This window comes from Canis lupus, chromosome X (genome assembly GCF_003254725.2).
Source record: "Canis lupus dingo isolate Sandy chromosome X, ASM325472v2, whole genome shotgun sequence".
NCBI lineage: Eukaryota > Metazoa > Chordata > Mammalia > Carnivora > Canidae > Canis > Canis lupus.
In genome coordinates this window covers 42266266-42287740 of record NC_064281.1, presented here as the reverse complement: position 1 = coordinate 42287740, position 21475 = coordinate 42266266, and the positions used below count along the sequence as shown (strand labels likewise).

At 57.2% G+C, this 21475-nt stretch overlaps 4 protein-coding genes across 13 annotated transcripts; 1 reads left to right on the top strand and 3 right to left on the bottom strand.

Moving 5' to 3' along the window:
* Positions 1-9254, top strand: PRICKLE3 (prickle planar cell polarity protein 3). Of its 7 annotated transcripts, none has more exons than XM_025468664.2 (10): positions 21-160; positions 385-543; positions 1356-1441; positions 2319-2502; positions 4278-4391; positions 4738-4875; positions 5668-5871; positions 5990-6176; positions 7558-7869; positions 8420-9254. In XM_025468664.2, exons 4-10 carry the CDS (start codon positions 2395-2397, stop codon positions 9013-9015), a joined length of 1659 nt encoding a protein of 552 aa, XP_025324449.1. In that variant the 5' UTR covers positions 21-160; positions 385-543; positions 1356-1441; positions 2319-2394; the 3' UTR covers positions 9016-9254. The 7 variants fall into 7 exon arrangements, with proteins under 7 accessions (XP_025324450.1, XP_048963277.1, XP_048963278.1 ...); XM_025468663.2 differs by having other exon boundaries at positions 1222-1441; XM_025468665.3 differs by lacking the exon at positions 385-543 and having other exon boundaries at positions 1-160.
* LOC112673117 (small EDRK-rich factor 1-like) lies at positions 6431-6903 on the bottom strand. Its single transcript, XM_035711496.1, has one exon. The coding sequence runs from the start codon at positions 6901-6903 to the stop codon at positions 6538-6540; it is 366 nt and encodes a 121-aa protein (XP_035567389.1). The 3' UTR covers positions 6431-6537.
* Positions 9255-9257: 3 nt separating the features above from the next.
* PLP2 (proteolipid protein 2) lies at positions 9258-12412 on the bottom strand. The gene is made up of 5 exons (XM_025468666.3): positions 12120-12412; positions 10688-10840; positions 10497-10592; positions 9867-9957; positions 9258-9672 (listed from the first exon to the last, which is right to left on the bottom strand). Exons 1-5 carry the CDS (start codon positions 12213-12215, stop codon positions 9650-9652), a joined length of 459 nt encoding a protein of 152 aa, XP_025324451.1. The 5' UTR covers positions 12216-12412; the 3' UTR covers positions 9258-9649.
* A 3720-nt stretch (positions 12413-16132) lies between these two features.
* Positions 16133-19985, bottom strand: MAGIX (MAGI family member, X-linked). 4 transcript variants are annotated; one of them, XM_025468673.3, is made up of 7 exons: positions 19866-19985; positions 18903-19049; positions 18044-18126; positions 17913-17967; positions 17731-17837; positions 17449-17620; positions 16133-16688 (listed from the first exon to the last, which is right to left on the bottom strand). In XM_025468673.3, exons 1-7 carry the CDS (start codon positions 19912-19914, stop codon positions 16381-16383), a joined length of 921 nt encoding a protein of 306 aa, XP_025324458.1. In that variant the 5' UTR covers positions 19915-19985; the 3' UTR covers positions 16133-16380. The 4 variants fall into 4 exon arrangements, with proteins under 4 accessions (XP_025324458.1, XP_025324459.1, XP_025324457.1 ...); XM_025468674.3 differs by having other exon boundaries at positions 17940-17967; positions 19866-19984; XM_025468672.3 differs by having other exon boundaries at positions 17731-17967; positions 19866-19977.
* Between the last annotated feature and the right edge of the window lie 1490 nt (positions 19986-21475).

The window sequence follows — 21475 nt, the reverse complement described above, 5'->3', positions numbered from 1 at the left end:
CCCACGCCGGTGTCAGATTTACGGAACAGAGCTCCTAGGCCGGACGCGCGGCGGGCTGACCGCCGGGAGGATTCCATCCTGCCTGACCCTGCCCGGCCTGACCCTGCCTGGGCGCGCCATGTTCGCGCGTGGGTCCAGGAGGCGCCGCTCTGGGCGCGCGGTGAGCGAGACTCGGGGCAGCGGTGGGAGGCAGGGGTAAACTGAGGCGCAGGAGAGCGGGCAGGGGATTGGGATAGGGAGGAGGTGCTCCACCGAGGATCTGGGAATCCCCATCCACAGATTCCTAGAACAGAGGGGTCAGGGCTGCTGGAAGCGTGTGGATTAAGGAAAAGAGAGATCTGGTGGCACCTGCTCCCTAATCACCTCTCTGCACACTTCTATCAGCACCCTCAGAGACCTGATGGGCTCCCCTCTCATGTGAATTCTGGGAGGGGATTCTGAGGGCCAAAAGACTGGATCCTAGGGTCCTGGATTGAGTAAAGACCTCCTGTGCTTCTGAGGGAAGGGACTTCCCCTGTACCTTGGCAGAAGGTGATCTTAAGGGTGAGGTCCTACACTCCTGGGGTGCCTGAATATTAAGGGTCTGGGGATTGGGATTTGGGGAACCAGGGCTTCCAGGCTTCTACTTGAGCCAGGAGCTTTCTGACTTCTTAGCGGGGTAGCTCTTCCTTTGGAGGGGGTTCTTAAGTGGGGTCTGGGTTTGGTGTTCCAGAGGAGTGAATAGCCCTAGGATATGAAGGGTAAAGGCCAAGGCTTCTTGGGATCAGGATTACTGAATGGATCAGGGGCCTCCTGAGATCCTGAGGGAGGGTCTCCAATTCCTTAGGTATGAAAAGGGGAAGCCAGGGTTTTGAGGACAGGCTGTTGAGATTCAGAAAAGAGGGGAGGGTTCATGTTGGGGATCCCAAGTAAGGATGGGGCCTCAGACTCCTACCCTGTGGAACTGGAGTGCCTCCGGCCTCCTGGGTGGAGAAGGGGCCAGGATGAGGCCTGGGAGGAGACACCCAGATTTGGGACTCTGTGGTCTGGTGGGGAGAGTACTCTGAGTTCTGGGGGGAGGTGTTTGAGGCCTGGAGGAGTTAGAGGCTGGTGGGATGTGTCCAAGGCTGGGTGAGGGGAAGGGAATTCCCTGAAAAAGGGGTATATGGGGAGGTGGCCTCAGCTGCCCCGCCTCTACCTCAGTTGTGTCCTCCTTCTTCCGCGCTTTTGGTGCTGTCCCAGCCTGCCCAGCGCTGCCCTGGTGGGACAGGCCCCAGCGTGTGGTCGCGGGCCTTGGAGTGGAGAGGAGGGCGTTGACTTCTCTCTCCCCGCCCCCGCGCCGTGCCTGTTCCCGCGTCTGCCCCCACCCACTTCAGCCTCCAGAGTTGGAGGACCCAGATCGCGGCCAGCCCTGCAACTCCTGCAGGGAGCAGTGCCCCGGCTTCCTGTTGCATGGATGGAGGTAAGTGACGATCCCAGGGCCTCGCCTTTGTCTGGGCCCCGCCCTTGGGGGGAAACCCCTAGAAGCTCTGGCCACACCTCTAGACTTGAGCCCTGTCCACCAGAGCAGCTCCGTTGGGGCAAGAGCCTCCGGCTTAGACTCAGGGCCCCGCCCCCTGACTCGTTCCCAATTGTCCTGTTCCCAGGAAAGCTCCACCCACTACATAGCCCCGCCCCTAGAAATGTTCTCTGGGCGCCACGGAGTCCCATCCCTAGGGCAATCCTCAGTCCCAGGCCCTGAGCATTGTCCACTGACATCCAGCCCTTCTCAGGCTCAGAACTCCTCTCACAGACCATGTCCTATCCTCCCACTGGAGCCCTGTATCCAGAATGTCTCATAAAATACCACAGAGTCCACAGCTGGCACATTCAGGCCCTTACATAGAGGCTCAGAGCCTCCACCTGCCCACAAGTTCAGAGCCACAGCACAGGCTAGAGCCCACCTCTAGGGATAAAGTTCCCCCCACAACATCCAAAGCCAGTCCTGAGGAGAAACCCCTAAATTTATAACTGCAATCTCAGACTCAGAGCTCCACCCCTATTCAGGCCCATCACCAGGAAAGTCTGACCTGAGTCCCAGAGGTAAAAGTCAGGGAATGGCCTTGAGACCCCCACGGCCCCACCCCCAGCTGGAGACAGCCACGCCCTCCACTCCTGTCTCACCCACAGCAGTCTTGGGCCCCCTGCCCCCCCCCCACTCGGGGCCGGATCCTCATCCAGGCTCAGAATCTTTTGGTGGTGATGCTATACGTGTCCCTCCCCTCTAGCTGGACTTCCTTGGGCTGCTGCTTCCATGTGAGCTACCACTTAATAATTGACCCCCATCCCGGCCCCCTCAGAAAGATCTGTCAGCACTGCAAATGCCCAAGGGAAGAGCATGCTGTTCAGTCGGTGCCTGTGGACCTGGAACGTATCATGTGTCGCCTAATCTCAGACTTCCAGCGCCACTCCATCTCTGACGATGACTCAGGCTGTGCCTCGGAGGAGTATGCCTGGGTGCCTCCTGGGCTCAAGCCAGAGCAGGTGACCAGAGGCTGCCACCCCCTCTTGTTGTCCAGTAGATGCGCGCACACCCACAGGCACACAAAGACACACACTCAGAAACCTATTTCCGGGACAACACTAGACTGAATGTACCCTTCTAACCCCTCTGTAATCCCACAGTGATCAGCTCCCCCACAATGCTCAGGGAACAGTGAATGATCCCTGAGTCGGTCGGTCAGGCCCTGTTCACCCCGCTCCTATTCTGCGCCTTAACTCCGGTCTTATCCCAGCACTTCGTGTACCACATCTCCATTAGTTGATTCGTTCAACAAATAGTTATTGAGCACCTACTGCATGTCAGACACTGCTCTAGGCACTGAGGACACAGCAGGTGGAGAAAACACAAACAAAATAGTGGAGGGAGGGAACTGTTAGAATTGTAAATAGGGTGCCCAGGTCAGCCTCTGTGAAGATATGTTTGGGCTTTGTGAAGGAGGTAAAGAATGCCATGCAGATACCCAAGGTTAGAGCTACCCGAGCAGAAGGAGTAGCTGATGCAAATGTCCTGAGGCAAGAGTGTACTTGGCCTGCAAGAGGAATCCTTAGGAGATCGGTGCAGCTGGAGCAGAGTGAGTGACTGGGAGAGTGGGTGGAGGTGAGGTCTGGTGTGGGGTGGGCACCGAGAGGATTTTGACCTCTACTCTGAATGGAGGAGGAGCCAACAAAAATGTTGTGAGCAGAGAAGGGCTGTGGTTTGTTTTAGGATTTAACAGGCTCCCTCTAGCTGCTGGGAGGAAAATAGGCTGTAGGGGCGAGGGCCGAAGCAGGGGGCCAGTGGCTGAAGACTATGCCGGTGGTGGAAGTAGCAAGTGGTGGTCCGATTCCGGATGTTTCAAAAGCAGAGCTAAAAGGATTTGCTTGTGGGTGTGTGAGAAAGAGGAGTCAGAGATAACCTCAAGGATGGATGGATGAACCAATAGGGTTCAGGCCAAGGCAGGAGCAAACTGAGTAGTAAGAGTGTAAGTCTGGTCTTGGCCATCTGGAGTTTTAGATGCCTGTTAGAGATCTGAGTGGCCATATGGCCTGGAACTCAAGGGAGACGTCACGGGGCTGGGGGTATGCATGTGTGAGGCAGGAGGTTGGGTGTGATTCCCAAGGGAGTGAATGAAGAGAATCCAGAGAACCAGGGATGAGCCCTAAGGGTCCTCCCACATCTGGGGGTCAGCTAGTTGAGGAAGAACCAAAAGGGAGACAGAGAAGGAACAGCTAGTAATGTAGGAAGAAACCGAGAAAGCCAAGGGAACAAAGTGTTTCCAGGAAGAGGGAGTGATCAACTGAGTCCAGTGCTATTGATGGGTCTATCGAATGAGGACTGAAACCTGGAAAAGGATTTTTAATGGTGTAGACATCGTCAATGGGACGGATTGGGACAGGACAGGACGGGAAGGCTTGGGATGAGGGGCAGGGACAGAAGGGGTGGAAAAGCCCGAGTGGAGTCAGGTCTGGAGACAATGAGAGGAGAGGAAGTGGAAGCAGCTGATGCACACCACTCTTTGGTGGAACTCTGCTATAAAAGACCAGTGGAGAGCAGCTGGAGAAAAATGTGGGGTCAAAGCAGTGTATTTGGGAGGTGATGGAAAGGATCCAGCCTGGAGGAAGGGGCGATGGAGAATGTCAGTCAACATGTCCCTTCTGATGACTTGAATATTCTCAAGGAATAGGGCCCCTATACCCCACTGCCTCCCAACTCATCCCTTGTCTCAACTGTTCTCTCCTGCCCACCCCCACCCCACCCCCGCCCCGTGTCCTCCCAGGTATACCAGTTTTTCAGCTGCCTCCCAGAGGACAAGGTCCCCTATGTCAACAGTCCCGGGGAAAAATACAGGATCAAGCAGCTGCTGTATCAGCTGCCCCCACATGACAGTGAGGTAAGGAGAGAGGAGACAGGAAGGGCATGCCAGGTCCAGTTTGGGGGCCAAGGTACACAGCTTGGGCAGATGCTAAGCAGCTGGAAAGAAATGGACAGAGTCAGAGGAGGAAAGGTAAGCTGATCCCGACATGGAAGGTCTGGATAGGCAGGGACAATTGAGACATTCCTGGGCAAAACCACGACTGAGCCCCTGAGAGAAGAGGTAAGGGGTGGCAATTTCGGGCAGGAAGCACCACCTCTACAAAGGTCTAGAAGTAAACTCCTTTTGAGTGTGGATGAATTCTGGGAGTGGGGGGAGGAAGGCAGGCCTGGCGGGAGGAGCCTGGAAGACCCTCCTACCCCAGGCACAGTACTGCACAGCGCTGGAAGAGGAGGAGAAGAAAGAGCTCAGATCCTTCAGCCAGCAGCGGAAGCGGGAAAATCTGGGCCGTGGCACGGTGCGCATCTTCCCCGTGACCATCACCGGAGCCATCTGTGAGGAGGTGAGCCACGGAAGGCCCCCCATGAATGAGAGCAGTGCCTCTGCTCCGGGCCCTGGAAGGAGGAGGCGGCCTGCCACTTAAGCACTCAAGGTCTGTCTCCAGTGTTCTAACATCCCCTCACTTCCCACTGCTGGGCAAGGACCTTGCCTTAGGGCCTCCCTGGCCAGCAGGATCTGCCTGTAGGGCCCCCTGGTGGACAGGGCCTGTTCCTTAGATCTCACCCTTGACTTTGAGTCTGTCTCTGAGCAGACCCTAGTTGACCTTCTCTATTCATTCCCTCTACACAGTGAATGTGAGGTGTAGGTTGTCTCTCTGGTCCTCTTGTGGTTGAGACATGTCCTTAAGAGCTGACCCACAAAAAAAAAAAAAAAAAAAAAAGAGCTGACCCACAGGGGCAGGGCCTGTCTATAGGGCCCCATGGTGGGTGGAATTTTCTTCATGGTCCCTCCAGGTAGGTGGAACCCAACCCTAGATCCTCCTGTTAGGTTCTCAGTGAAGTTTGTCACTGAGGTTCCCCCACGGAGCCTGGCCTGTCTCTTCCATTTCCCCAGCTCCCTGAGGATGAGACTTGCCTTGAAGGCCACCCACAATTAAAAGGGCCTGTCTCTATGGTTTCCCCCAGAAGTAGGGTCAGTCTTAGGGTACCCTCCCGTGTTTGTGGGGCCTATCTAAAAGCCCACGAGTATAACCAGTCACAAAGGTCTGCCAGAGGAAGGCCCAAGTGTGACATGTCTTGGCTGACCCCCATCCATCTGACCATCTTGGTGGCAGTGTCTCTCTGTCACTTGGCAGTGCGGGAAACAAATTGGAGGTGGGGACATCGCGGTGTTTGCCAGTCGAGCGGGCCTGGGTGCCTGCTGGCACCCGCAGTGCTTTGTGTGCTGCACATGCCGCGAGCTGCTGGTGGACCTCATCTACTTCTATCATGCTGGCAAAGTCTACTGTGGCCGCCACCACGCCGAACGCCTGCGCCCACGCTGCCAAGCCTGTGACGAGGTTCATGCCTCTCTGCCCTGGGGATGGGAGTGGAGGGTGAGCAGGGCCAGGGGCAGGCCCTTCTGATGGCCAAGGTGGCCTGTGTGTGTGTGTCACTGTTTCCCCTCCCCCCACCCAGATCATCTTCTCCCCTGAGTGCACGGAGGCTGAGGGCCGGCACTGGCACATGGGCCACTTCTGCTGCTTTGAGTGTGAAGCATCGCTAGGAGGCCAGCGTTACGTTATGCGTCAGAGCCGCCCCCACTGCTGTGCCTGCTATGAGGCCCGCCACGCAGAGTACTGTGATGGCTGTGGGGAACACATTGGTGGGTAAACGTGAAACTGGGCTGGGGGGACAGGCAGACAGCTGGGCCATAGCACCACCCCACCAGGGTCCTCTATTATATGCCATACTTTCAATCTAGCACCAGCACCATGGCCCTATACCCTTCACTGCAAGTCCCCCACCAGTGTCCCCCATTGTGCTTGTGCTTTCTAAACCCCACCTGCAGGACACTAGGCACCACTGCGCATCTAGGCCCACTTCCAGAGTTCCCTCTTTTTTTTTTTTTTTTTGAAATTACAAAGCTACTTTTAATACTTTGGGGTGAGCCCCACAGGAATAAAAAACACTGGGAAGTGGTAACCCCCTCACCCCCAGGCGTGGCCCAGGGGGAGAGAGGCTACCTAAGGGGAAGGAAGCACAAAAGGGACCCGCTGCAGACTCAGGGCAAAGGGAATGCCATCGGTGCTGGAACCTGTGAGCACTGCAGGAGAAAACGCGAGTGTGGTGGGACTGGCTCCAGGCACACAGGCAAAGGGCAAGAGGGTTGGACACAAAGCCACAAACGAACTTGGGTTCCTCCTTCTTCTCGTTTGCCTTTTTCTGCTTCTGCTGCATGATCTCCGAGTCCCTGGGGGTAGAGATGATGGGGCACTCTGCTTGCGGGGGGCAGCAGAAAGCCCATCATCTCGGCGCTTTCCCTTAACCAAGTCGCTTTGCTTTTTCATATTCTTCTGGCAGGCGAGCTCGCACTGGTTACCGTGGGTCATGGCAACGGCAACGGCAGCGGCTCCGGCCTGCCTCCGTTGTGTCCCCTTGTTCTGTCCGATGTTGCAGGCCCCCCAGAGTTCCCTCTAATTCCCAGGCCCTGGGGCTACCCTCTTACTCCCTCAGCCAAGGCCCAACACCCCTAGACTCCTCTTGTTCTCTAGAGATTCCTCCCTCAGCCTAGGTCCTGTCCTACCTTCTAAGCCACACCCCACCCTCTAAGACCCACTCCTTTCCCACCAAGGCCCTTCGATACCTTCTAAGCCCTGCCCCCACCACCCAGGCCTCTTCTTCAGATTCACTTCCTACATTCTGTCCCCCTGAAGCCACCTCTTAATGTCCAAGCCTGACCCACATGTTAGAGTCCAATGCCCACCCCCAGTCTGGGAGGGGGCACCCTGGGAAAGAAAGAGGAGAAGACATCAGCCAGTTTCCAGGAGAGAATGGATGAGGAACTTTAGGGTGAAACCCAAACCTCGGTTTCCCTGCTTTCTCCATAGAAGGGCCCCATTCTGGAGAGTTGAGGGTGGGGAGGGCATCTTGGGGTACCCTGCCTCAGATTCCCTTCCTCTTCCCAAGAGGGGCCCCATTCAGGACAGTTGGGGATATGCCTGATGGTTCTGACTCAGTTTCCCCTCTGTCTTTGGTCCCCACAGGCCTGGACCAGGGCCAGATGGCGTATGAGGGCCAGCACTGGCATGCCACCGACCGCTGCTTCTGCTGTAGTCGCTGTGGACGAGCCCTGCTGGGCCGCCCCTTCCTGCCACGCCGCGGTCTCATCTTCTGCTCCAGAGCCTGCAGCCTGGGGTCCGAGCCCACGAGTTCGGGGACTTCGGGGACCGGCCGCCAGAGCTGGAGTGCGGGCACAGTCTCTGCACCTCTCGCAGCCTCCTCGGCCTCTTTCTCGGCTGCAGAGGAGGAGACGGCAGAGACCGCCACCAAAGGAACTAGCACGGAGCCAGGGCCTGGTGAGCTAACCCTCAAGCCAAATGCGGCCTCTCGGCCTCTCGGTGTCCCCCCACTCCCCCCAACCCGGGCCCTCCCCTTGATTCACCCACACCCTTCACCTTCCCGCAGCCCTGGCCCCGCCCCCATCCCAGCCCTGGCTCCATCCCCAAGTCTCCAGCCACATGACCTGCCCTCGTGAACCCTGGCTCCACCCCCTGCTGTTAGAAGGCCTGTCCCCTGGCCTCAACTCGTTCCTTCTTGAGCCCAAATTCTTCCTCCTTTCCTCCAAACCCTTGACCTTCCACCCTCCGCGCCCAGGCCCACCCCCATTCTCTGGCAAACTTGGTCAGCCTTAGTTGATGTCACCACCTCCTTACATCAGAAGCCATGCTCTCATTCCCTCACCTAGAGCCCGCCCCAGGCCTCCTTTCTCCCAAATTACCCCCACCTTGCTGCCCCTCCTTGACCCTTGCTCCCACTTTCCCAGTCCTGATGGGGTCAAGTGGAGAGAAGGCCCTTCACAGTCATCCCCTCAGGGGCAATAACAGGGAATTGTTCCATCCTTTTCAGTTGCGGGCCCTGAGGAGCCTGCCCACTTTCTCAGGGGAGCCCCCCACCGCCACTCCATGCCAGAGCTGGGTCTCCGCGGCCCCCCCGAGCCACCCCCAGGACTCCCCAGCCAGCCTGACCCACCCCTGGAAGATGGTGCCTTTGGTCGCCAGAGCACCCCCCGCGTCAGCTTCCGTGACCCTCTGGTATCCGAGGGAGGCCCGCGGCGAACCCTGAGTGCACCCCCAGCCCAGCGTCGCAGGCCACGCAGTCCCCCACCTAGGGCCCCCACCCATCGCCGCCGCAGCAGCCGCCGCCGCCACCACCACCATCACCGCCGCCACTCTGGCAGACATCGCCACCACCAGTGTGACTTGGGATCGGGGTCGGACTCAGGATCTTGCTCCAGCTCGCCTTCTAGCCCCAGTTCTGAGTCCTCAGAGGAGGATGGCTTCTTCCTAGGAGAGCGCATCCCGCTGCCCCCACATCTGTGCAGGCTCAGGCCTGCTCAGGACAATGCAACTGGAACCCCCAAATCCCCATCTCCACAGCTCCCCAGGAGCTGGCGCCCAGGGATGCCTCGCCAGACCAGAGACAAGAACTGCATTGTGGCTTGAAGGCAGCGTAGTCCTGGAGGGCTCCATTGTCAAGTCAGCATAGATGATCCTGTCTCCCAACCTGAGTCATAAATACCCTTCCTCCTTCATCTGTTTGTGTTAATGAAGTAATTTAATATTTGTTGTAAAACAGGCCTGGCTTCTTTACCTCCTTGCTCCAGCTGTCCTCCTCCCTGACTTCCCCACTCCTGATGTTTGAGATTTATCCACATTTGATCAAAAGATTAATTTATTCATTATCACATGTTTTAACAATCTGTTTATTTATCCCTCCACAGAACCATCCCCCCCACACTGAGGAGTTTATTTGGTGCAGGTCACAGCCTGGGGCCTAGAGTCTGAAATCTGAGGCTCCCTCCTCCCCTTATTTTGTGGCTTAAGTGGGCGCATAGTCCAGGCAGAACAGTGTCTCCTGTTGGGTACTGCAGAAGGTAGGGGGACATAGGCACACCCATAAAGATGGCCACACCCAGGAGGGAGGACTGGCAGGACAGGAAGACAGATTCTCCCAATAAAGGCACTTGTACTTCAGTAAGGGGCTGGGAGTTGGCTGGGAGTGTTATAAGGGCAGGGAGGAGTCCTTTCGATGGGAAGTGTTATTTGCAGGTTTCAGAGAGAAATGAAGGGAGTTCACCTACACCGGGCCATCTGCAGGATCTGCAAGTGAGGAAAAGAGAGGAAAGCATGAGTAGGATCCATATGCCCATTTATAGACAAGTAATACTGAGGCTTATGGTACTTATTGGCACTAAGGCCATCAGTACCAATAAGGGGCATTCATGGCCTTGGGAGACTCCTTTCCTACTCTCCTCAGCACCCCAGGCAACACTCCCCCCAACACACACACTTACCAGTAGGGGCTGCTGTATGTCTTTGCTGCCGCAAGGGGAAGGTGATATAAGCATCATAGCCAAAGAGGCTTGTAGCGATTAGGCCCAGTACCTGAGGGTGGGGATGGGAGGGAGGGATGTTGGATCAGGTTGGTCAGCCTACTCAGCCTCTTGCTTCCTTGTATCTACCACCTCCAACGACTGCCCCCCATGCAGGGATGGTGACTAAAACCCCAGATTGGGAAGCCACAGAGCCCCAGGGAAAGGCCAGGAGACTGGAATCTACCCCACCCTCCCTCCGAGAACCCCTCAACACAGGATAACCACATGATGGCCCCACATGTCAGTGGCGCCATTCACACTGTACATTTGAGACAAAGTTCTAGCAGATGGTAGCCTATTGTGTTGACAAAGGGACTGTCTCTTTGTGCTTTCCACAAAGGTTCCTGTGTTGGACAAGGCATGGCCTTTTCCAGCAAAGGATGATCTTGGGAGGAGAACCAGAGCCTGGGCCAGACGTTCCTGCAGGCTCTGAGTGTGGCCTGCTATGGGTCACATACTTTCTGCCAAAAGCAGAGGCAGAACTGACCCCTGTATTCTCATTCCCCACCCTCACCCCCACCACTTTGGAGCTGCCTCTGTGGCTTTTACCCCCGCGATGATTTTGGAGTGGTTTCCTCCTTCAACAAGGACAACGATGGAGGTGATCAGGTAGAGGATGGCTGCTATGAGGGTTCGGAAGAAATCCTGTGAGGTGTGGGCAGAAGAGGGAAGTCAGCATTAAAAATTACCAGGACCGTCCCAACTGCCCAAGCCCCTCCCTAGCCTTGCCGCTTTCTCACACTCCAAGGCCAGTTGATGATCTGTATCTTGGTGTGCAGGTCACACATGTAGATGACAAAGAAGATAGCAGCAAGGATCATCTCCACCACTGACAGGGAGGAGTATCCTGGTGTGGAGGCACTGAAGCAGATCAGAATCACCAGGCACAGTATCTGGAAGAATGACAGGAGAAAGGGGGCCTCGATCAGCTCCCAGGGCTGAAGGGATTGGTTTAAATTGGAGGTCTTGGGGTACCTGGGTGACTCAGTGGTTGAGCATCTGTCTTTGGCTCAGGTCATGATCCCAGGGTCTTGGGATGGATTCCCACATCAGGCTCCCTGCAGGGAGCCTGCTTCTCCTTCTGCCTCTGTCTCTGCCTCTCTCTCTCTGCATTTCTCATGAGTAAATAAATAAAATCTTAAAAGATAAATAAATAAATTGGAGGTCTCAAACTCCAAAGATGCCTACCAGGACGAGAAAGATGACAACTAATAATAGCTAAACATTTATCGTGTGCTCGCTGTGTCCCGAATGTTGTTCTAGGAGCTGTACAAGTACTAATTTATTTAATCATCACGACAACCTAATGAGCTGGGTGCTGTTATTAGTATCTTTATTTTATAGAAAAGTGAGGCACAGAGAGCTTAAGTGACTTGCCCGGAGTCACCTAGCTAGTAAGGGGTAGAGTTGGGTGCCTCCGTTTCCCCCCTTTTTCCTTTCAGCACGGGGCGGGCTGCAGGGAGTGGTGCCGCCAGGTGTTTGGTGAGCACTGCTGGTGCCAGCTCTGGAGCCTTCATAGAGGCGGGACCTGCGGTTCCCTCGGCAACCCCTTTGGGAAGCGGTGAGAGTGACACCGGGAAGGGCAAGGCTCTGTTAAAGGTGTCGCACCGCTTTTACAAGTGAATCAAAGGCGGCGCCCACTTTGAGGGGTGCGGGCGGCCCAGGCTCCCCAGCAGCCCAAATAGCTAACGACCTCCTGCCCCACCACAGAAGGGCGAGGAAGAACTGGTAAAGGGCGGACCTCCCTACCCCGCAGGACCAGCGCTCAGGGCCCCACCCCAACAGGCCCCGCCCCTGGGCGCACAGCCAACCCGCCCGCCAGTGCCCAGGCCGCGCCACGCCCTGCCACGGGAGGCCCCCCACCTCCTAGCCCCGTGGGATCTCGCCCAAGAGCCCACCCACGTGTCCGCGCCGTCTCCCTCCACAGGGCTCCCCATATGCGCTATGGGCCCCTGGCGCCACCCCATAGCCCAGCGGCTCCTGATTACCTTCTCCAAATCCCAGTGGCTAGCCGTGAGTCCCCGGTTTCGGGCCTCCGCCACGACCCCACCCACCCGCGCCCGCTGCGGAGCGCCTCCAGGCCTGCGCCAGCCTCACCCGGGGCCTCCCAGCTCCGCGTGGTCCGGCCACTCCACCCCACCTTTGCCCACCCGCCTATCCCGGGACACTCACAATCTCGGCAAACAGGAGAATTCCCTTTCGGGTGCGCGAAAAGTTGGTGCAGGCGGCCCAGCAGCCGGGGGCCGAGAGGCGCTCGGAATCCGCCATGGGGTGGGCCGGAGTCCCTAGGGGCACGGAGTATCTAGTCGCTTGCTCGCGGATTCGGGGACGCTGCACACCCTGCCGTCTTGCCCGCTGTCTGGCCGGGAAGGGGGCCCCCGGGGCGAAGGAGGGAGTGAATCACCTCACGGAGCAGAAGCGGGCGGGGCCGGAGGGGGCCGGGCCAGGTGGCTGCCGCCCCGGAAGCCCCTTCGCCCCGCCCGCCAAGGATACTCCCGGCCTGGCGTGGAGCCCCCGGGGCGCCCCATCTCCGGGGGCGCCTAGCTTTTGAGGCTTAGCAGTTCGGGGTACCATGCGCGGTAACGGCGAGACTTTTTGCGCCTTCAAAATAGGAATGCTTTCGATGCTGCCTCAATTCAGAACCGCGGGTATCTGGTTTTGGGGAGGAGTGTGACTCAGTTTCCTTAGGTGTAAAAGTGGCCGAGGCCGTGGTCAAACCCAGGTACTTTTCCAGAATTCTTAATATTTCGGATCTTAGAAAGTTGTGTATGTCTTAACACCCTTGGCGAGGTCTGAAGCAGCCCTGTTTAAAAAAAAATTACAACACCTCAGTCCAGGGCGTGATCCTGGAGACCTGGAATCCCCACGTCGGGCTCCCTGTATGGAGCCTGCTTCTCCCTCTGCCTCTCTCTCTCTCTCTCTCTGTGTGTCTCTCATGAATAAGTAAATAAATAAAATCTTTTTTTTAAATTACAACACCTTAATATTTATTCAAGAAAGGAAAAAAAAAAAAGGAGGTGAAAGTCATTCACAGTAAGTCCTATAAGCCAGAACCGAAAATTGTCTCATTCCCTCAGGTTAGGTTTTTTTTTACTTATTTATTTATGATAGGCACACAGTGAGAGAGAGAGAGAGAGAGAGAGAGAGAGAGAGAGAGAGAGAGAGAGAGGCAGGCGCTAAACCACTGCGCCACCCAGGGATCCCCTCAGGTTAGGTTTTGTAACCAAATGGTGCCCAACACATGGGAAAGCTTTTTCCGGAGCTTTTCTGACTTCAAAATTTCAGATAAAGGATCATGGTGGGTGGAATAAACCTCTTAGCAGGGATGGAAATGTGACTGCATTAGCGCACAGGCTAAGAGAGAACAGGACTTGGTGACCATCAAGCTGCTCAGTAAATGGGGACAGACATTATTAACAGTGTCACCACCCAGGGTCTGATTCTCTGTTCTGCAGTCCTAGGGAAGCCCTGGCCTTAAGTGCGGGGCCTCTGTTTCCTGGTTCTAAGGAGAGGAGCTACCAGCATACCCCTAGATGAAGAATGGGGAAGAAGCACAGGTTTTTTTTTGCTGGAAGCATGGCAAGATGAGAGGAAGGCTCCTGGGGTGCCAGCCTGGGTGCAAGGCTGATGACATTTGAAGTGTGTTATCCTAAGCGAGCAATTTCTCCCAGCTCAGCCTTGATTTCTACATTTGAGACATGCACTTGGTCACAGGAATCAGGATCTCCCTGGAGATGTGCTGAGGATCACACTCTCCAGACTGGACGTTGATTTTAGTCTCATCCCATTTGAGGGAAAAGTTGTGGCTGGACAGCCAGGACAGTTAAACCCAAGGGCCTGACTGTGACGCCACACCCTCCCCCAACCTGGGGTGCCTCAAAACCAAGGAAGGGGCACCCTTCTATCATCCCAGGCTGCTGAGAGTGGTTGAGTGGCAGAAGGGATGAAGCACATTTTTCCCAGTGTTGAGAGTGTGCTTTCCAACGCCGTGGGGACATGTCTGAGTTTTTAGAACAAAATAAATTCTGCATTACCTTGGAGCCTTTGCACTTGCCATTCCCATGGCTGTCAGTGTCCTTCCCCAAGCTCTTCATACATCTGGCTTCTGGTCATTTAGGTCCCGGCTCAAATGTTGTCTTCAAAGAGACCAACAGCCCACCATCGTTGCTCCCACCAACATAACCTCCTTTTGCTATCTTTGTAACTCCGACCTCTCCCTGAAATTCTTTTATTTATTCATTTTCTTTTCTTTGTCTTTTCTTTTCCAACATACTTCTACACAAGGTTAGAAATCTTTATCTTTCGTTTCACCAGCATCTTCCCAACCTATCATGGTGCAAGGTAAACAATCAGGGCTCAATTACTCGTTGTCAAATGCAGGGGAGATTAAAAGGATAGGCTCCAGCGTCCTGCCTTGATTAAATCTTGCTTCAACGGCCTCCCCCCCCAAGCCATTTATACTGTCTGAGCCTCACTCTCCTCCCCGTGAAATGGAGATATTAGGATTGTTGAGTAGATATGTAAGTAGATGAAAATAGATAGTGCAATAAAGCCAGTAGCAGGGGGGATCCCTCGGTGGCTCAGCAGTTTAGCGCCTGCTTTTGGCCCAAGGCACGATCCTGTAGTCCCAGGATCGAGTCCTGCGTCAGGCTCCCGGCATAGAGCCTGCTTCTCCCTCCTCCTGTGTCTCTGCCTCTCTCTCTCTCTCTCTATGTCTATCATAAATAAATAAATAAATAAATAAATAAATAAATAAATAAATAAATAAATAAATAAATCTTTGAAAAAAAAAAGCCAGTAGCAGGAATAAATCTAAGTAAATGGTGGTTGGGGTTACTATTATTAGTCTCCTGGGTGTGACTGTGTTTATAGGGCTGGAGTGCCTTATTTCCGTAGAGCCACACCTCCAACGGGCTCTGAGTCAAGGGTAGCTGGAAGCCCCAGTACACTCCCCCACGAAGTCCACAGTGCTGACCATTCAAGGGTTCACCTCTTCAGTTCTTTCTTTCTTTTAAGATTTTATTTATTCATTCACGAGAGATACGGAGAAAGAGAGACACAGGCAGAGGGAGAAGCAGGCTCCATGCAGGGAGCCCGATGTGGGACTCGATCCCTGGACTCGATCCCTGGACTCACGCCCTGGGCCGAAGGCAGGCGCTAAACCGCTGAGCCACCCAGGGATCCCCACCTCTTCAGTTTTTTATACCCCAGCTCCCAGCCAGGCTTTGCAGTCCCTCTCCTGAACACGTCACCCTGGAAATTCACACTCTAGTCTTTTTTAATTTGTCTCCTCTCTGACCCCTCCCCATAGGGGTGGGAGTTGCCCTTTCCCGCCTGACCACAGCTTCCTTCATTGGGGGGATGGGGCCAAGTGTTCAGGATGTGGTGACAAGCGGAGGTGACTGGACATTTCTGGCCTCAGCCAGTGCTTGGCTTCAGGGCTATCCCGGTTGCAGTCCTGCTGGCCATATAAGCCCTGCCTTTAGGGCTCTGCTCCCAGGATGGAGGAAACTCTGTCCTCTCCCAGGACCAGGAACGCCCAGCATGTGGCGTGTGCGCACAAGCCTGGCTGCAGTTCATCACCATCTATGGAAGAGGGGGGCGCGGCTCAAAAGTTCTAACAGCCTTTTTTAGCCCAGCCCGCTGACTCACACCTTCCTGGCCCCACCCCAAGGGGGGCTCCAGGGCCCCAGCCCATGCCTTAAGGGTGGCAGTCTATATACCATCGAAAGCTGGCCAAGCTGGCTGGAAGTGAGAGACCGCAGGCTCCTGGTGAAAGAAGCCACCCTGGTTCTAGCCTTGTCTCTGGACCCCAGCTGGGGGTCTGGACGATTCCTGCCTGGGGCTGTGGGTGTTCAAGTGCACTCCTGCTACAACGGCCCGCCTCTGCATTCCCCATGCCATGAGCAAAGATTATCTGTGGGCCTAGCACACCTCCAAAAAATGAAATGAATGAATGAGGAGAGATGCAGGAATTGGCAAAGAAAAGCGGAGAAGGGGAAAAGCACGCCAGGCTGAGGTTCGGGCACAAGCAGACCCTGCCAGAGGCACGGAGGAAACAGTGTGAAGTAAGTTTGTCAATGGCTGCAAGAAGAGGCCCTCCTTGAAACCAGATCTGCCCACCCCCTCCTTTGCAGGGTGAACTCAGGAGCCCCAACTGGCTGAGAGCACCTGGCAAGTCAAGACTGGGTCAAACCATTTTATTACCTCACCCACCCTTGAAACCAGAAGCGAAGCCCAGGGCTGTACCACCGACACCACAAGGAGAGCAGAGGGGAGCACCGGCAGGTCCGCTGCGCAGCAGGAGGGGGTGGGCAAGACCAGTGTAAGCTCTCCCAGCGATGCTAGTGTGCGATGCTAGTGTGCGGTTGGCTGAGCACACCAGATCCAGGTTGGGCAGTACCAAGTGAGCATCGAACCATCCCATACGTGCTCAGTGCCTCCGCCTCCCAGCTGCCATCTCGAGAGCAAGCTGTGCTGCCCCTGGGATCCCTAGGGCCTGTGAAAGCCGTTCGTCACTCGGCACCAGCCATGGTCCAGGGGAACCCGGGGTTCGGTCATCAGGGTCTTCTGTATGGCGCGCAGGATGGGGAACCTCGGGGCAGTCGGCACCCTGCTCTGGGCTAGGCTCTGTGCTGCCCCGGGTTTGGGCCATTGTACCGGATGGAGGGTGCTGAAGCCAGGAAGCACTGACGCTGGGAGACCTCATCACCTCTGGTCCACCAGGATCTGGGCTGCGATCTGGGGATGGCAGAACTGCGGGTTAGATTGGCTGATAGGGTGGGGAATGGAAAGCCAAGCTCCCTGGCTGAGGGTGGCCAGGAGGCTCCAGGGGCTGCAGGAGGCAGAGACCCCACTCTTTAGAGAAAGCTCCCTTTGAGGACTGGACAAACCAGTCAGGAACCGTTGCCACCCTTCAAGACGACCCCACACACCTCTTTTCTGGAGACACCTCCCCACCTGGATCCAGAACATGCCCCCCCCCAGAAGTAATTTCCCATAATCCCCAAATAAAAATCAAACCCTGACCTTTATTTACCTCGAGATGCCAAACCCCTCCCATTGAGGACCCCAGACTCTCCCCTTCCTTAACCCACCTCCCTCAACTCCCAGCCCTTTGCCTATGGACCCCTCAGCTTTAGAACTAGACTCCCTACCCTCTGGATCCCCATCCCATCCTCTCCCTGCTGAGACCCACTCTTCCTTCTCATTCGAGAACCACAACTCTTCCTTCTAAACACCCACCTTTACCTCAGACCCCTTCCCAGCTCTCCTCTCCCAGGACCTCAAAAGCCTCCCCTCTAAATCTACTTTTATTCCATCCTGGGCCCCTGCCCTTCCCCACCCTGCTTTTGAGAATACCATGACCCCTCACAGCCACTGAACTCTGACCTCCCCACTGAGACCACCAACCCTTCCCACCCTGGAACCCAACCTCTCCAATCTGCAACCCTCTTCTTCCCCTCATAGATCTGTCACGCCTCTCCATCGGGAAACCCACCATCTCCTTTCTGGGGCCCTCCCACCTCTTCAGGCTTGCCAGGATGGGTTTCCAGGGGCCTGCTTAGTACAAGGTGGAGACGGGGGCCTCCTGTGCGAATGCGCTCCACCACCTGGGCATGGGTGAGGCCCTGAATTGACTGTCCGTTGATGTGGAGCACAAGGTCCCCAGCCTGGAAGAGTGCAAAGTGAGAAGTGTTATAGAAAGAACAGATGGAGAGCACCCCGACACAGGATGAGGATTGGGCTAGCACTATTGAATGGAGGGCATCTTACAACTCACTTGCAAGCGACCACAGCGCTGTGCTGGCCCGTCTTTCAGCAGCCTGCGCACTACTAGCGGAGCATCTCCTGCTGAATTTCGGCCTCCACTTAATGTAAGGCCAAAGCCTGTGGAACCACAAACCAATTCCACACAGAACTGTCCAGAGGCTTGGAGCGGCTTGGAAGCAGAACGTGCCTTACCCTGAGTCACTTGGGGTGGCGCATTACCTGTACCCAAGGTCTCTGACCGATGATGCTGTAGTAAAAACACAAGTGTACATACGTTGCCAGTCTCAAAGCAGGTGGCATCTAATAAGAGGACGAGGTGGTACCTGGGGCCGGTGTTCCGCGAACGTGGGATTAGGCAGGCGATTGTCTGTAACTTCTATGTCCGCAGAATCCAACACACTAACGACTGGAAGATGAAAAAGGCGGTCAGAGGGGTACTCCATGGAAACCACCTAGGACCTTGCCCCGATTTAACATTCTAGCCTCAATTCATTTCTTGCCTCTAGATTGCAGTCAGGCATGCGGCCATTTAATTCGGCTCAGTGCACATCAATAGCAGACCTGCACCCGAATTTTAAGTAATAATCCTGGGCCCGGCTATTGAAGGCACCTCCAGACACTCCTACAGTCCTCTAATAACACGAAGATCCCGCTCCTCATCTTACACCCTTAGGTCGTCCCCGGACGACGGCGCAAGGCCAGATTGGGCTCCTGAATTTCCCAGGCTCCGCCCTCTAGTTAGCCTATAAACTTCAACCCATTCCTGACGCTTCGAATCCCGCCCCCTCGCGTTTATAGACTCCACCCCCCTCTAGGGTGGACTCCTTTCCAGGCACGGCCCTCAGCCGACTGCCCGCCCCCAACACCCTGCAGGCCCCACCTCTTCAGAAATGCCATTCGAAGCCCCACTGACAGGGATAACCATCCAGCCTCGCACCCACGACTAACCATGCAACATTCGCCTACCGCAATAACCTTCCCTGGGTCACCTCCGGGAGAAATATTCTAGGATGACGCCAAGGCTCCGCCCCCGCGAAGCTGCCTCCGAGTCCCGCCCCGCCGCCAGCCCCGCCCACTGGCACCGCCCAGGGGAGTAACTAACCAACCCGGGCCTGCCACTTCAGGAGCTGGCTCCACTCAGACCCCGCCCCCCGGAGGCCCCGCCCCGCCCCTGACACGCACCCGCCTTCGGGCGCAGGCGCAATGTGGCACCTGTCCTGCGTACCAGCGCCGCCACGTCGGCCGCAGCCCGGGCCGCCAGGGGGCGCGCGTCCAGCCGCGCCAGGAGCTGCCGGGCTCTGGGGCCCGCGGGCAGGGGAGGGCCGTGGCCTGCGCGGGTGGAAAGAACAAGTCAGTGCCCGCCCGAGCCTCGGCGAACCCCCTACGCTCCACGACGTCCGAAGACCTAGAATGCCCCTAAGATCTTCCGAGCCCCCCGACCATTCCCTCATAGTTCCGGAGGTCGCCCGCTGCCGGTCTCGACTCCCGCGACCCCCGACCGTCATGGGAATGCCCGTAGATCCCCGCCTGCCCCCACGAAATCCCGGGACATAGCTAGCTGATCGAAATATTCCTGGACACTTCCCGACACTCTGGGACTGTCTCTGCAGGGCTCCGACCGCCCCCACATAACCCCAGATTCCAAACTCTTCCCGCACGGTAGCCAGAGGGACCCCGATTCCGCCAGATGTCCTGAAAGAAGACGGCCTGCCCCCGCTGTGGCCCCGGCACCCCCCGATTCCCCTTCCGGATATCCTAGGCGACCTTGATGGCCCACGTAGCTCCAGTTGCCCCTCCATTTATCCCCAGAGCCCCCCCCCCGCCTGACCCCTCCCTCCGCAGTTCGCTACACACCCTGAGTGCCCCGGTGTCCCCAGCGGCCCCGGGCAGACCCCTCTGGCACATCTCCCCGGGATTCCTGAGAGCCAGCCCCCGCGTCTGGGGCACAGCCCCACGGTGCGGGTGCGGGTGCGGGTGCGGGTGCGGGTGCAGGTCCAGGACCCGGAGCCCAACCCGGGTCACCGCTTGGGCGCCAGGGCTGCTTTGTTTACCACCTGTCGCAAGGAAAAGGTGAGGAGCCGACAGGCGGGGCGAGGGGTGGCAAGGACGCGCCCAGTCCCTCCCCTCCCCACCCCACCTCCGTACCTCCTCTGCTCCCCTTAGGGTCCGTGGCGCCCCCTGCGCGAGGCTCCATGACCCGAAGTCGGCAGGGTGGACGCAAGGCCGCCGGCGACGCGTTTTGAGCGCCTGGGCGCACTCACCTGGCGGCCCGCCCAGGCCTGGATGCAGCTGGGGCCGGCCGGTCCCGTGCCCGGCGCCCCGACCCGCGCGGTGACCTACCTGGCCGCCAGCGAGGAGGCCCGGCTGTGGGAGGCAGCGCGAGCGCTTGGCCTCGCTCGGCCTCAGGCGCCGCCTCTGTTATCCCAGGAGCCTGAGCTGGGCTCCTCTTTCCACCCAGGACGTGCTGTCAGTCCACGAGCGAGAAGGGGACGTCGAGGCCCAAAGAATTCTGTTAAGGGCCCCGCCCGAGCTCTGACGACTAAACACGGGGGTGCAGAAGTGGGGCCCAGCTTACCAGGGAACTCTGCGGCCTCCAGCGGAGCTTGACTCCTAGTAGGGCACTGAGTAAACTTGCAGGGGATGTTTCCTACTTGGGAATTGGAAGAGTCTGTTGGGCTGGGCAGGGGGGAGCCCTTGGAGCCCTGGGGGCCATGGGAGGGGTTGGGGCCTTGAGCATGATAGCGTTGGGGAACTCAAAAAGCCGGGAAGGGCAGGTGCCCTGGACACTGGAGGGGCGGTAGGGGGCCGCCAAACCCGAGGAGGTTGGGAAGGGCCCCGGGGTGGGAGGGGACGCCAGCCAATGAGAGGGGAGAAATCAGATCCCGCTTAGGTATTAAAACTGGGGGTGTCCCAAAGGCAGAGGTCCCCGAGAGAGGAGCCCTTGGGCAAGTGCTCCTCACTGTAGTGGAAGGAAAAATGGGGTGCAGTGAGAGAGAGCCCCCGACCACCACTTTGTGGAGGCAGAAACTGGAGGGCCTCGGGGTTCAGATGCCTACCTGTCCAGGGCCCCACAGCCAACCCAACAGCAGCCCGGGCCTCGGGCAGCTTACCCCCAACCTTCACTTGGCCTGTGACTGTTCACTATGGGCTGTGGAACACTCTGTGTCCTGACGTCCATTCTGGGTGGCCACCCCTCGCCCCGCCTGTCGGCTCCTCACCTTTTCCTTGCGACAGGTGGTAAACAAAGCAGCCCTGGCGCCCAAGCGGTGACCCGGGTTGGGCTCCGGGTCCTGGACCTGCACCCGCACCCGCACCCGCACCCGCACCCGCACCGTGGGGCTGTGCCCCAGACGCGGGGGCTGGCTCTCAGGAATCCCGGGGAGATGTGCCAGAGGGGTCTGCCCGGGGCCGCTGGGGACACCGGGGCACTCAGGGTGTGTAGCGAACTGCGGAGGGAGGGGTCAGGCGGGGGGGGGGCTCTGGGGATAAATGGAGGGGCAACTGGAGCTACGTGGGCCATCAAGGTCGCCTAGGATATCCGGAAGGGGAATCGGGGGGTGCCGGGGCCACAGCGGGGGCAGGCCGTCTTCTTTCAGGACATCTGGCGGAATCGGGGTCCCTCTGGCTACCGTGCGGGAAGAGTTTGGAATCTGGGGTTATGTGGGGGCGGTCGGAGCCCTGCAGAGACAGTCCCAGAGTGTCGGGAAGTGTCCAGGAATATTTCGATCAGCTAGCTATGTCCCGGGATTTCGTGG

Excerpts from the sequence above, each read along its gene's own strand:
- PRICKLE3 (XM_025468665.3), top strand. The coding sequence starts at position 119 with ATGTTCGCGCGTGGGTCCAGGAGGCGCCGCTCTGGGCGCGCG. Across the intron at positions 1,442-2,318 it reads TTCCTGTTGCATGGATGGAG|AAAGATCTGTCAGCACTGCA; the intron begins GTAAGTGACGAT and ends CGGCCCCCTCAG. Across the intron at positions 5,872-5,989 it reads GCTGCCAAGCCTGTGACGAG|ATCATCTTCTCCCCTGAGTG; the intron begins GTTCATGCCTCT and ends CCCCCCACCCAG.
- LOC112673117 (XM_035711496.1), bottom strand. The coding sequence starts at position 6,903 with ATGACCCACGGTAACCAGTGCGAGCTCGCCTGCCAGAAGAATATGAAA.
- PLP2 (XM_025468666.3), bottom strand. The coding sequence starts at position 12,215 with ATGGCGGATTCCGAGCGCCTCTCGGCCCCCGGCTGCTGGGCCGCCTGC. Across the intron at positions 9,958-10,496 it reads ACTCCAAAATCATCGCGGGG|GTACTGGGCCTAATCGCTAC; the intron begins GTAAAAGCCACA and ends CCCCACCCTCAG. Across the intron at positions 9,673-9,866 it reads ACATACAGCAGCCCCTACTG|ATCCTGCAGATGGCCCGGTG; the intron begins GTAAGTGTGTGT and ends CCTCACTTGCAG.
- MAGIX (XM_025468672.3), bottom strand. The coding sequence starts at position 19,914 with ATGGAGCCTCGCGCAGGGGGCGCCACGGACCCTAAGGGGAGCAGAGGA. Across the intron at positions 19,050-19,865 it reads CCCTAAGGGGAGCAGAGGAG|GCCACGGCCCTCCCCTGCCC; the intron begins GTACGGAGGTGG and ends CCACCCGCGCAG. Across the intron at positions 17,968-18,043 it reads TCGCGGAACACCGGCCCCAG|CATCATCGGTCAGAGACCTT; the intron begins GTACCACCTCGT and ends TTTTTACTACAG.